This window comes from Centrocercus urophasianus, unplaced genomic scaffold (assembly GCF_019232065.1).
Source record: "Centrocercus urophasianus isolate 14NV4802_14NV808 unplaced genomic scaffold, USGS_Curo_1.0 seq_25, whole genome shotgun sequence".
Taxonomy (NCBI): domain Eukaryota; kingdom Metazoa; phylum Chordata; class Aves; order Galliformes; family Phasianidae; genus Centrocercus; species Centrocercus urophasianus.
The window spans coordinates 17,208,817-17,223,274 of NW_024884811.1; the positions used below are offsets into that span (position 1 = coordinate 17,208,817).

At 40.6% G+C, this 14,458-nt stretch overlaps 1 protein-coding gene across 3 annotated transcripts in view; it reads left to right on the top strand.

Annotated features, from left to right (window-relative positions):
• The first annotated feature begins 8,186 nt into the window (after nucleotides 1–8,186).
• ZFR (zinc finger RNA binding protein) overlaps nucleotides 8,187–14,458 on the top strand; it is a 41,737-nt gene continuing 35,465 nt past the window's right edge. For all 3 annotated transcript variants that reach the window (XM_042825677.1, XM_042825678.1, XM_042825679.1), the window contains exons 1-2: nucleotides 8,187–8,279; nucleotides 8,562–8,646. In XM_042825677.1, coding sequence (XP_042681611.1) covers nucleotides 8,243–8,279; nucleotides 8,562–8,646 — 122 coding nt within the window. In that variant the 5' untranslated portion in view covers nucleotides 8,187–8,242. The remainder of the gene's footprint in view (nucleotides 8,280–8,561; nucleotides 8,647–14,458) is intronic.

Here is a 14,458-nt window from a genome sequence, read left to right on the forward strand (position 1 = left end):
CCCGCCCCCGCGCCGCGCCACGTGACGGGGAGGAGTGCTTAAAGGGCGCGCATCCCTTTGTTGCTCGTTCCCGCTTCCCTCGTGCTGGCTGTGGGGGTGCGGGCTGCAAAGCGCCGCTCGTGAGGGAGCAGCGGGAAGCAGAGAGCGTAGGATGGCTCTCAGCGCCCGAGCGGGGCCCTCGGGTATATGAACTGCCGCTCTCGGTTCCTCGAGCTCCGGGGTGGGAGAGGAAGTGCAGTGGGAGCACGGCCGCTGCTTTGCATGCCGAGACCGCAGGCCCGGCAACACCTGAGGCCTCTCCGCAACGCGCCGCTTCCTCCTTGTCCTCTTCCGCCTTCCCTCCTTTATCCTTCCCCCCTTTCTCTTTGCCCGCTCTGCTGTCTCTCCAGGGCCGGGGGAGCAAAGTGGAAAAGCTGATGATGATGATAAGTCCCCCTAGTTTGTGCAGAACGATGCGGTGAAATAAATCAAACGACGCGGTGAAATAAATGAAAGGTGACTGTAAGCACCCTTGACAGGGCAGCTTGCCGACCTCTGTTGCAGTTTCACCCCAGAGCCTGCTGCACCAGAAGACCGGAGCTGATGGCGGCTGCACAGTGGTTTGGAAAAGAGAGGAGGCATGGCTGCTCTAAAGTGCTCCTCCGAGAAGCCAAAATAGCACCAATTTAGAAGGAAGGGAGTGAGGAGGAGATGGGAAGGAAGTCTTCTGCCAGTCTCACACTCGTGCCATAGTTGAACAACCTCTTGGCTTGCCTGAGCTATATTGAGTGAAGAGGGATTGTCTTGTACCGTGTACAAAATATAATTCATGTATAGATGTAACAAAACTTTTGTGGTTTTTTTTCTAATTAAAACATAAAGAGGGCAACAAAACTGGGTTTGGGATGTTTGACCTTGTTTCTGTGAAACACGCACCACTGGTTCAGTGGCAGAGGTTGCCATTCTCAAGGAGCTTGTCATGAAATTTTACTCCTCCTGGACTTCACCTTGGAAAATGGTTGTTCACAAATATAAGTGCTACCAAAAACTGATGATGTGAATAAGGGGTGATGCAGAAGTAAGGGATATTTTTCTCTGATAAGAAGCCTCTTACAGAAGTCTGGTGAAGTGATACAATTAGCCTTTTCTTTGAATAGATTGTCTGATTGTAATTCTGTATTTCTTTGTGCCAAGAGGAGGACACTGCAGGTGTTATAGTTACTCTTACCCTCCCAAGAATAACAGTTAAAAATCCCCAAGCTGCATACCCTGTGTTTCATTTGCCATTTGTAGAAGTTACCGCATTCAGAAGTTTCACTGATTGGTTATTTTATAGCGATTTTATATCTGCTGCTCCTTTCCCAACTGCGAAGCAGAGTTTAGGTGAGAAAGTTTTGAAATTACGCCTAATTTTGAAATATGTACTTATTTTTTCTTGTATTCTACTTTCATCTCTGTTTTAGATTTTATCATAAAATATTTAATGTTACTTTCATGAGGAAAAAAGGGGCTGCTAAATACACAATTTGGCAAATTTATAATTTTGGAGGAAAAGTGAATAAACTTAGGTATAATACAAGTTTAATAATTAAATCATAAAACTTGCAAGTCTCTTTCATAACATAAAACACATAACAAAAAAACACGTGTCTTCACAGGTACACACACATATAAGTAGGCTGAAATATTATTATTAGCAGTCACTGCATTTTACCCACCAGGTGCACATGCACATGTAATGTGCAACTCATGGATCTTGATTCGACCGAGTGTTTGTGGTAGGCGTGAGACGTGGAGCTGGCACTGCACCATGCACTCCTCTCTGCAGTGCTCTGTTGTCACCAATGCAGCCCACACTTGAGCTGCTCACAATCTATTCCTGGAAAATATTGCTAAAAATCACACAATAATGTTATAAGATTATTGTAAGTTTACGTTAAAGGTTTTGGGATGCTTTGCTGTCTGTCCTGGGGCACGTACAGTCTGTGTACTATGGACATGCCTGACGTGTGCTGTTAGAGGATGAGTGTATTTCACAGGTAAAGCCAATGTGGTTGCAGAGGTTGTGTGTGGGTGAGCATCCTCTGTGGTTCCAAGAGCAGTTACCTCTTAATAAAAAGTTTAAAATCAAAAGTATTGGGTTTTTAAATTCCAAAGACTTCTGTTCATCAGACAGGATAATATCCAAAGTCAGCAAATGCTAAGCAGTCCTTCTAAATACTCAGGAAAAAGTAGGTTGGGGGATGAAGCCGCTGGAGAAGACTCACGGAGTATGCATAGTTTTCACTGTGAATTGGCATATGTAGGCTCTCAGTGTGGCTTTTGACTTTATTAACAGAAGCAGGAAGTTAATATGAAAAATTAGAAGTATGCTCTTGTAACTAATTCTTGTAAATTCCCTGTTTCATAATGCTATTTCATATCTTGGAAAATAAAAAGAAAAAATACACTGTTCTTCATATAAACCTCTGGAAAATGCAATGTATGTTTAAGCACAGTTGAAGCACAGTTATGTCACATGCATGTAAACAGTGCAAATGTCAAAATTGTCAAGCCATTTAATCTGGAAGATGAACAGATAATCCTTCAATATGTAATGGTAACAGTAAAGAAATTCAATATGAGATGGACTCCATATATGTAACACTTAAGTGAAAAATATATATATATCCTCTGACTATGATGTGGTCTCAAAGCCTGTACCAACTTTTATATTAGAATAGAAACAGCAGTTCAGGCTGTAATTCCTGTCTGCATTGTGTACTTATATCCAATCAACACCTGGTACACAAAGAATGCAGAGGTTTTAGGAGTATCACATTCGAATTAACAATTCCTTATGCATTTTTAACCAACTCCCTCAGCATTGAAATAAATCAAAATGACTTAACAGGAAGAGGTTTTTTTTTTTCACCTGGAGCTTAATAAGTTAAGGTTTGAACCTCAATGAGTTAACATCTCCCTCCCACCTCTATCATTTCCTCTGAAGCTAGAACCAAGTTCATTTTTAAACAGCTGAGTTTTCAAACAGTGGGTTAGAGGTGAGGATGGAGTGTTTGCTATGACTAGAGATTTCATGTTATGCTCTTCTGTAATTACAAGTTTATTTGAGAATTACTCTGGTGTCAAGTTCAGCGGCCATTGGAGCTTTTTAGTAAATTACCCTTTCTGTATTTTATTCTATTAAAGAAAAAAAAGAAGAAGAAGAAGAAGAAAAAGAAAGAAAAGATGCTGACTTTTGAAAAGTAATGGAAGAATCTTAATTTTTTCCAAGGTAAATTCCTCCTCTTACCTTTAAAGTGAGTCATCTATCCACTCAGCGAGTACAGTTCCCTTTCAGAGTTCTTAGTTATTATTTTTTTTCATCTCTTTGTTCCTTCATCAGACACTTTGGTAGTTGCCTTAAAAGGGCTTAAATTCTTCTAGTGACTGTCTGATTGCCTCATTTCATATCACACATTTGAAAAGAATGTTGTAAGCATTAGCTTTTTCTTCAGATAGGGTTTTTAGAATTCAGATTTGAACAGGAATGCTGAAAAATAGAAGGTAATACTTCTGATCTCATAGAAATTATTAATTTGTTCACTAGTTACAAATAATAGAGTTGGTAAGAAACAAGTTTTGGGGAGGCAAAATGAGGGACAGCTCATTTGGTATTAAGTACTAAACAGTATAAAAAGTAGGTAAAGAATGTTGGATGAGGAGGGTTAGCTTACAATACAGATTTTTTTTAAATGTTATGAAAGAGAGAGTAAAGGGATTTGTTAGGGAGTTTTTATTTTTGCATGTGTACTGCAAATAGTTCATTTCCCATGGAGGCTCAGTGTGCATTAGCACTTGAACAACTTTATACTATGATTCAGTGTTAAGATTTACTTTCTGCTGGAAATTGGTATTATAAACAATGATGACTTTCATGTACTATTAAAGAAATCCATTTATTTTACTACCGTGTATGTTAATCTTGTCACTGTTCAGCTTCTAAATCCTGTCATTAAAAGGTAACTTTTTTTTTTTTTTTTTACTTTAATCATTTAAAAAATTGCGGAAACATTTGCTTTTTTGTCTTCACTGCTTAAAAAACATATTTTCATTTTATAAGTAACTCGATAAGATGATGAATGTCTTACCTCTTTGTAGCTATCCTAAATAATTTCCAGGTGAGAATGGGACTCCTTGTGCCGATACCAAAAACTCCTTTTTATCTTGGGCTTTTACAAGGAGAACGCTGAATATCAGATCATCTTTTCAAGAAATGAAAGCGCTGCTTCTGTTAGCACGTTCCTTGCTCCCTGAAGGTAAAAGGTTTTACCTTCTGCTATATCTGCCCTGCCCTCTGGTGGTCACACCAGCCAGCTAAAGGTCTCGGTTTTGAGCGAACTGAGAGGCTGCCTCCAAGAAATCTTACCTCAATACACTACCACCAACAACAAGAAGTATATATTCTATGTTTTCCTTCTTTATTTATTTATTTATTTATTTATTTATTTTCTTAAGAGAAGGTACAAAAGATTTAGAACATTTGCTTTCAACTGCAGTCTTGCAGTTCTATGGTAGCAGCATCTTAAAGTAGAATTCATGACACTGGTTGTTAAATTATAGACTTTCTTCTAAACATATTTTGAAGATTTCCTTTTATATAGATAAAATAAAGATCAAAGATTTGTTTTCCTAAACACTATATTGCTATTTCTATCTATGATATTCTTAGACTCCCTGAACTTTGGACAAATAGGATAAGTGTATACTTACTCCCAATTTGAAGTTTTGTGTTCCATTGTACATTTTCATTCTGTAATCTTAATAAGAACAGAAATAGACTTTTTTTTCCTGTTTGATTTTAGGTAGATAGATAAATAGATAGATAATTTATATATAAATATGTTATATACATATATATATATATATGTATACACACACACATACATAATGTTTTACTAGAGCTTATTATCCTTTCTTCTCCTGCCACATGATTTGCACTTTATCACTCAATTTATGTTCCTTCCAGCTGAGGATGCAGAAATAGGTAGAGTTCAGAATGCCCTAAAGGAGTTAATCTAAATTTATTACTGTTTCATCTTCCTGCAAATACGATACGCATCATAGAGAGATGCAATCTTGTTTTATAATCCACTGAGGTTTTTTAAGTACAGGCTATGAATCGGATCCTGGGAGCTCGCAGTAACATAAATAGATGTTATGTAATGGCTCATAAAGTCACCAAGAAGCATCAGGTTCTTATTAGGAAACTGCTTAGAGAAAAAGTTCCACAATGCCACTGTTTTTGGTGGTGGTTTTTTTTTCAAGAATATGGAAAATCTTGAACTTTTTTTCTGCTGCACTATAAGCACTGAAGATTTGATGAGCAAAATTTATCTGGAAAAGAAATCTGACCCTTCTGGTGAAATTGCAACTGAATCCAGCTGCCAAATGGAAGTTGATGCAAAACATACAGAAGGCTTAGAAAAAAAAAAAAAAGAAAAGGATGGAATATTTGAATTAGAGTCTTATAAATGACTTGGACAAAACAAGCTATGAAACATAAGATGGAAATCTGCGTTGTGAATAAACAAGCTGTGTTGTTCCTCAGCTCTTGAAAGTGGATATTTGAAAGAGTAAATATTCCATATTAACTTCATCAGCCTTGGGGGAAAAAAAGAAAAAAAAAGAAAAAAGAGCAGGACTTTCCACTCACAAAATATAACTTTAGTGATACAGTTTTAAATAGCATGCAAATGTCTATGCATGCATATAAACATTCATAGTTTTAATTAAATGTATCTTGTATACTCAGTGTTTTTCATTATATTGAAAGGTTTGTAGCTGACAAAACTTGAAAGGCAGCGGAACAAAGAAAATTTTAATTTTAATTAATATAATTAATTTTATTTTAAATTTTAATGTCCAAGTAACATCAAATTGTGGTCCAATATATCTCAGTTCTGTGTTCTAATCCTGTTCAGAATCTAGTTATAGAGTTCATGTCCTATAAGTTCTTCTGTGAAAAGCTGTATAGAGACCTCTCCTGAAGTACACTTGTATTTAGGTTCTGGATTAGGAGTTTTATTTTTCTAAGCAATTGTAATTACATGTATTTACCTAATACCTGCTTTAGTCGCAGAAAATCACTTTGATGTAAGTGCACAACAGAAGTTGGAAATTCATTCCTTTTCCCATGCAGGTTCCTTTTCCTATTATACTCTAATTAGGTTAAGAAGAAGAGATACAGTGCTATTTAGTTCCCTTGCAAAAGTAGTAATAGTAATAAGTGAATTATATTCAGTGAATAAGCAAACATATATGGCATTGTAAGTAGCTATACTTGATAATTACCTGCATATAAACTTCAGATGAGAAATTATTTTCCTCTTCTCATTTATTTATATATATATATATATATATATATGTGTGTGTGTTATGTATCATAGAATCATGAATCATGCATGTTGAAGCCTTACCACTTGGGAAGACTGCATGAATTCCCGGATAAGGGAAACCCTGGTTTTGCAAGAACAGCAGGAATGTTTTGAATAAGAGCAACTTATGGAAAACAAATACTTGTGAAATGGTCACTTCCAGATTAATTCAGATTATTTTATGAGATTTAGTTTATCATAGTACATTTCTCATTGTACATCATAGTGCAAAGCTCACAAATAAGATGAAAGTATTTAAGCCACTTCTGACAAGACTTGTGCTCCAGACCGTTCACAGCCCCATTGCCCTTCTCTGGATGTGCTTCAGGGCCTCAACACCTTTGTTGTAGCAAGGGGCCCAAAACTGAATTCAAGTCTCTAGGTGCAGCCTTCTATTCACAGGGAACAGAATCACTGAAATGCACTTTTAGTCAACAGAAAGTTACTGCATGGCCTGCAATATACTGCCCACTGTCTGCTCTGGCACCTTGGGTACAGCTCAGATAACGGCTTTAGTTGGACGACAGCTTCCTTGCTCTTGTGTGTAGGTGTGTAGCTTTGGTGGTGCACGCTGAGGCCTGGATGAACATGAAACTTGCTTGCTGCAAGTCCAGCCAAGTCCTGGATCACGCCAAGAGCTTTTGCTGTGCTGCCCTCTGATTGCATGGCCCTACGTGAGTTGTAATGAAATGAATGCTGACAACACAATTGGTGGGAAAGACAATTAATGCTGATACATCTGGTACATGCATGGGACAAATATTGGTATGGGACAAGGACCTCTCTTTCACCTGGACTTCTGCAATTTGAGTTACCAACACTTGCACAGATGAGGTCACACCTCAAATACTGTACTCTGGACCCCTCATTACAGGCATAAAGGCCCTGGATCATGTCCAGAGAAGGATCTGGAGCACAAGTCTGAGGAGAGGCAGAGGAAACTGGGATTGTTCAGTTTGGAGAAGGGCAGGCTCAGGAGAGACCTTATCACACTCTAGAACACCCTGAAAGGAAGCTGTGGCGAGGTTGCGGTTGGTCTCTTCTCCCAGGTAACATGATAGGATAAAAAGTGACGGCCTCAAGTCGCACAAGGAGGGGTTCAACTTGGATATTGGGAAGAACGTCTTCTCAGATAGAGTGGTGATGCACTGGGGCAGGATGCCATGGGAAGTGGTGGTGACTATGCCTGGAGGTGTTCAAGGAAGGTGTAAATCTGAGGGACATGGCTTAGCAGGGGGGGAGATGGGGAGGATGGAACTAACAATTGGGCTAGATGATATTAATGTTCTTTTCCAATCTTAATAATTCTACGATTCTACAGACTGTGCTGCGCCGTGTCAGTGCATGCAACAGCGAGAAAATCGGGCTTATATACGCCGCAGAAGTTTGTAGGTACATCTGTGGTGTGATTACAAGCACAAAACACGGGATAACGAAGGGACGAACGCGCCGGAGAAGGACTATGAACAACGCTCCCCGCTCCTCGGCCTCAAGAAAGGCCGCGCCTCGGCCTCAAGAACTACAGTTCCCAGGAGACGTTGCACATCCCGCGCATGCGCACCCTCAATAGGTGGCGGCGGCGGCCCCCCGGCGCTAGGCGCGCTCTGCGGCGGGCAGGAGGAAGAGGCGCGGCCGTGGCGCGGACTACAGCTCCCAGCGGCCCCTCGCACATCTCGCGCGTGCGCACGGCGCCGTCTCGGCCGCACTCTGCCGTTGTCGCCGTAGGTGGGTGGGAGGGGGGGAAGGGAGCGAGCGCGGCGGGGCGGTGGAGGAGGCGGGGGCGGGGGGAGGGGGGGGGTGAGAGTTGAGAGTTTAGACGCCGCCGTCGCTGCCGCCAGCTCGGACTCATGATTCCCATATGCCCGGTAGTTTCGTTCACCTATGGTAAGTAAATGCGCTCGGGGCGGGCAGGGGGCGGCTGTTGGGCAGGGGGCGGTTGAGGCGCGGCAGGGGGGCGGCGGGAGGCGGGGGGAGAGGGGGGGGGGGGGGGGGGGGGGCCGGGGGCGCCCGTCTGACCAGGCATTCTCTCTGTCTCCTGTCCGTGTGTCCGCGTCCCCTTCTTCGCCCCCACCCCCACCCCTCCCCTCCCCCGCCTCCTTCCCTCCTCCCGCCGGGCCTCCTGTCATGGCCCCGACCGCCGCCGCCTCCGCGTTGCCGCCGCCACAGTGCCCAGCCGGCTGGGAGAAGATGCCAAAATGGCCACCGGCAACTACTTTGGATTCACCCATAGCGGTGCTGCTGCTCAGTACAGGTAACCGCCGCGACCCCGCCCCTCCCCGCTCCGCCCGGGCCCGCAGCCCGCGCTCGCGTCCCGCAGCGGGACCTCCTCCCCGCCCTGTGGGGCTGCTCGCCCGGCGCCGCACCTGGACGCTGCCCCGGGGCCCGCTCCGCTCCGGGCCCCCTCTCCTCGCCGGGACCCTTCTGCCGCCCACCCGTCCGCGGGCGCGTGTGCTCTTTCTCGGCCGGCCCGGCCGTCCCCGCCGTCCCCGCGTGTGAGGGCGGGAGGTCGGTCTGAGCGCCGAGGACGGAGGGAGCCGGGGGCGGCATCGTGTCCCGGGGCCTTAAAATGGCCACTTTCAGCCGGCACCGGCGTGTTCCGCCTGCGGCCCGGGCCCTTCGACTCCTTCGGCCGCGCTGAGGGCCGGGCTCGCTCCCCAGCTCTTTACCCCAAAGCTCTGTCGGCGTGGGAGGGTGCGGTCCTCGTTAATCTAGGTTAAAATTAAGCCAGCCTAACTTGTGGGGGAGTGGGTGGATAAGGGAAGAGCTGGAGGTCCAGAAAATACGGGGGGCTGTCTTATTTCCCTATGTTATTATGATATTAAGAATGTTCTAAGAAAATAGAGAAGGTACCTCAGGGCCTATCGGATTTCAAAAAGATTTCCTTTCGTGGTGTTATCTAAGACCAGGAGAGGTCTTACAGTGGAGCTCAGGGATCTGAAACTGTACCTGTTGTTCAGGGGCACTCCCGTAAGTGTTGGTATTTTTGTTTGTTGAGGATTGTGTATCAGAGTGTAAAAAACAAAGTAGGAATTGGTAGCGCCTATTATCTCTTCTTCTGATATCAACTTATTTAATTTGAGGGGGGAAAAAAGGGGGCTATAAGCAGAAACATTTATGTTTTTGACTTGTAATGGAGTAGCAACTTAAAGCCTATGTTTAAATCCACGTTACATAAATCTGTAATGAAGGCTTGCCTTGACTCTTGTTTAATAGGAAAACAAACAAAAGAATAAAGCAAATACATGGGAAGTTATTAGAAACAAATGCAAGTGCGTTTTAGTGGTAAGAAGCTGATCAAACTTGCATACCTGATGTAGGAAGAGTGAAGTTTTAGGGAGATCTTTGAATGACTCTCAAGATCGTGCAGCTATTCTTTCCTTGAAGCAGACATAGTATGCTTTCATTTTTATTTATTTCCAGTATTGAATATTTAAAGGGAGATATTAAATTCAGTGTATCTTCTAGTTCTTCTCAGATGGGGCGCTTGCAACATGTTTATGTGCTACTTGACGGTTATAGTGAAATTTGAAACTGAGTCCTCATGAAATGTGGAAGACTTTTTAAATAGCGTAGAGGATTTTTTTTTTCTTTCGGATAAGAAAACAAATAATCTATAAGTGAACAATAAACTATGACATCTGTATGACTGCAATTATGAAGTGGAGATGAAGTGCTAAAGCTGTTTTTCCTTTTATGGTGGAGCTGAGGTGTACAGGTTTAAGAACTTGAACAACTCATTTGAAATTTACTTTTGCACTGCGGCCTAAAAACATTATTAGAATAAAGTTCAATTTCAAAACTGTTTTCATTTAACTGTAAATGTGTTTTTGAGAAAATGGCAAAGGGAGATTTTTCCTTTCCTACCACAAGTATGGTAGACTGTTCCATTTGTGTATCAGTAAAAGACTCCTATAAATGGTGTGTATGTCTACTGTCTTGGAAAGTTAAGAGACACAGCAGTCAGTGTTAAAGCAGTCCTTTCATAAGACTTTAATATTTTGAGCAGAAAACACAGGAAGTGCTTAAAAGATTGGAAAGGGGAATTTATTATCAAAAAATAGATCTGTCAGATTGTCAATAGCAGCTTTACTGAGTGCTACAAAATGTATATTCCATTCCAGGGATATTGAGCAGAAGATGGTGGCTGGTAGGGAAAGATAATTGAAGATTTAAAATTGCAACAAACTCTCTCGGATGTCTTTTGTTGTGTTGAAAAACACTGCTTTTCATAAAGAACACTTGAAATCTTACCTCGCTTTGTATTTAATCAAAGGCAGCAAAAGAATGAACTGCTCTTTAAACCTATAAATAATGGATTAGAAGCATTCTTGTTCCTTTCAATGTTGTAACTGCATAAATTTCCCTGCTGCGCACTTCATTCAGAATTCTGTGAACTAGCCAGTAGTAATATCATGACTTAATGAGAGAATAATTAAAGTATGCAAATACTGATCCTGGAAATTAATCTGAGTATTCAATTCATACTTTCTGCTGGAGGTGGTATTAGGGTCTAAAGCTATAAACCTGTGTGCAGTGCATAAATCATCTGCTACGTATTTCAGCAATAATATTCTGTTTATTTGCAGTTTGAAATAAATGTGTAATTTGGCCACACCAGTCCTCTTTTGTGTGAATATGTGCACATTGTAGTTCATTTGAGCTGCTGAGTCTATTCGGTTTGAGATGAAGATCTTAATATTGACTTGCATTCTGTGTGTAAGAAATATTCAGTGTGTTGTTATGCTTTCATTTTAAAGTTGTCTGATTGGCATACAGGGATACTGATGGGGAGATAAGGGCATTGAGAATTTAGATAGAGAAGTGGGCTTTTCTTTGCTTGCAACTGCAGTGGTCTCATCTAATGAACTTTGTGTTAAGATTTTTGGTTTTTGTAAAGGAGAGTAGCTCTCTGAGTTTCATTTAGTGATGTCCCTGCAGTAACAAGATAGGTCATAAGGTGGGAAATCCTTGGGTACTTCGCAGTGATTTATTAACTTTAATTTGCCCGCAAGTTGTGCAAGTATTACCAATTCACTATTGTGAGCCATAACAGATAAGGGAAACAATAGCAATTCAGGCACAGAGCAGATCACAGCGTGTGTAAGTTTAGGTTAAGATGCAGTCTTCTGTGCAGCAAAAAAAGACCAGGAATATGTGTACGGTGCAGTTTTACAGGACATTCAGAACTGGTGCAGAGCAGAAAAGGGAAGGGAAATGCCATGAGTAGATAAGTTTGTTATTGAGAAATTTGGGGGAGCGTGGGTGTGTGTTATTTTTTTTCGTGTTTGATAGCACTTAATTTCACTTTTATTTCAGCAATGTCTGTTTTTCAATCAGATGCATATTCCAGAAGCATTTAGTGTCAAAACTGTAATCCACATAGGCCTGCTAGCCCAACCTTAGAGCATCACCATGCATGATTGAAGCTTATAGTGGTGGACAACAGAATAGACAATACTGTGTAGGAGTTACAGCTTATTCTGAAGTGAAAATGCATTGTTAAACAAAGTTAATGTTTATTAATCTTAGGTAGCATTAAGCACACCCAACTCTTAAACATGGGCAACAAAAGTAATAGTAAGAGGGCTGCTCCAAAAAAGATGCCTCCTATTTTATTATGCTGTTCCACAGTGTTAGGGGCAGATGTTGGTGCTATGGCAGTAGAGGATGAACCTTCCCACCAGTCTTCTGTTGCATTTTGTTGCTGTGTGACAGAAGACAGCAGAGGGGCAATTTGACAGAATGGTGTCTGGCACAGAAGTGCATTTTAAAGGTGTGTAAAAATGGCAACCATTGATATTCACTATTTCTTGCTGAATCTTTATGGAAACCAAACAGTTGATGTGAGCACAGCGAGGTGTTGGGTGGTGCATTTCAGCAGTGGCAACAAGTGACAGCAGATCACCTTTGCTGGTGCATATTTTTATGAGTATTGCGTGCAAATGCTTTTTCATTGCTGGCAGAAATGGATTGTAGCTGAAAAATGGTGTTTTGTAACTGAGAATTTTCTTTATTAAAGACTGCTACTGTGCTCTTTGTATCTGTTAGCGTTTCTGTGGAAATGAATAGGAAGTATTCCTTTTGGAACAACTTATGTAATTTTATTTCACGATGAATGTACCTACATCGCAGAGTAAAAACTCCCAACTCTGCTTTTTGTGACAGTGCTTTGAGTTGTGTCACATCTTGAAAAGAATCTGCTTGTTTTCTTTTTTTTTTTTTTTTTTTTTTTTTTTTTTTTTTTTTTTAAGCAGAAGTGACTTTTTGGTATGATCGACCTGCACAGTACTGATTATCCTTTGCTCAGTCTATGCTAGTCTTAAGTGCTATCCTACTCGTGCTATTTTAGTTGTTGAAATATATATGATATACCTCTAATAAGCTACTGCTGTTGATACAAAGGAGTGACATGCCGCTCTCAGGTGAGATACGCCAACATCAGGGAGGCAATAAAAAGCTGTGGGTTTGATAATGTGGACCGTATAATGGTAGTGACAGGGAGTCAGAGGAGGTGCTGGTAAACTGTGGAGGGCAAGGTGCCTCAGTAATCAGAGGAGCCTTTGTTGTTTCTGAAAGGGAAGTCTGCCAACTTGTTTAAATTTGCAGCAGGATCATGTGTATAAGAAAGTTTTCTGTTATTGATATATTTAAGTCCTTTGTAGTTGCAGTCTCAGAATGGTTTGATAGTTTAGGCTTAATGCTGGAACGTTATATGGTAAGTGAAATTTTGTCTACAGATTAAATACAAAAGTGGTTTAATGTAGCTGCGTTGCTGGTACTTAGAAAAGCATAGCAGTGGCTAAAGGAAATAAAGAATGTCTGAAGAACTGAATTTAATTTTCCATGCTAGTGAAGTTTCTTTAATACAGAACTTGCCCATTTTAGCTTTTTTTTTTTTTTATGACAGAGAAGATGTTACTGATTAGTAGTTTTTTAGGCAGATGTTGCATCTCAATTTGTTCTTTTTGTTTTCTGCTATCATTGTGAATGTGGCTTTAAGAAGACTCTTGAAAAAAAGCAGCGTTTTGATAATATAAGAGTCTGTATAGGCAATGAGCAGTCCATTGTGTGCAACACAGTACAGGGTGGTAGATAAAGAGTTTGCATTGCATCGCTGGTTTAGACACTTCAGTTATGGTGTGGTGTGAAGTGAAGAGAGCTGGCAAATTTGATTGGTTTTAAAACAAGTAGTGAGAACAAATGTGAAGATTAATTAAACAGGAAGAGCATGTTGAGAACATAAGCATCTTTGAGATGAGTTACTGATAGTCTATTACTTAGCTATTTAGTAGCAGTCAGTACATTTGGAATGCAGTGGAATAATAGAAGGATGATTTTAGAAACAGGAAGAGGAAGGGAAAATAACAGTTGCTTTAAGGAACTGTATTTTTCAGATGAGATGTAATTAGATTGTTGAATGCTTTACCAAGAGCTGCTAAAAAAAACAGGATTTGAGAGCATTGTATATGTGCATAGCTTAAGGCCTCCCTTTGGGTTCATAGTGAATTGCGTTACAATCAATATTCTGTTCACAAAATTATTATAATAGGAAGTAATATTTTCCATTACTGTTCTAAATAATTTTATTCAGACCATAAAAATTGTATGCTTATTCAGTGGCAGACTTTTAGAAAATATCTTACTGGAATAACTTAGTTCACCAAATTGTGATGTTTATTGTTAATTGCGTTCAGGAGAAATGAATCTTATTATTATTACTAATGTTGTTGTGATTATTATTTCAGCCCAAACTTCATTCACAGATCTGCAACTTCATCTGAGCAGTTACTTATTAGTGCCTCCATATCTGTTTCTGTAAAGAAGCAGTAGGTTGTAATGCTTATATCAGTTTTTGTAGATTTAGGTCATACTTATTTCAGTCTTGCAGTCTCTGAAAGAAAAAATGCAGAACTATATTTTTAAACAGAGTTTTGCTATCCTGCTAGTAACACAACAGTCTATCAAACTTTGAGAAAGTCTGCAGTTAGATCTCAATAAATGTGAGTTCCTTAATTCTAAAATACTCATAGAAGTTAGAGTTCAAGAAACAAAGCTTAATTGTT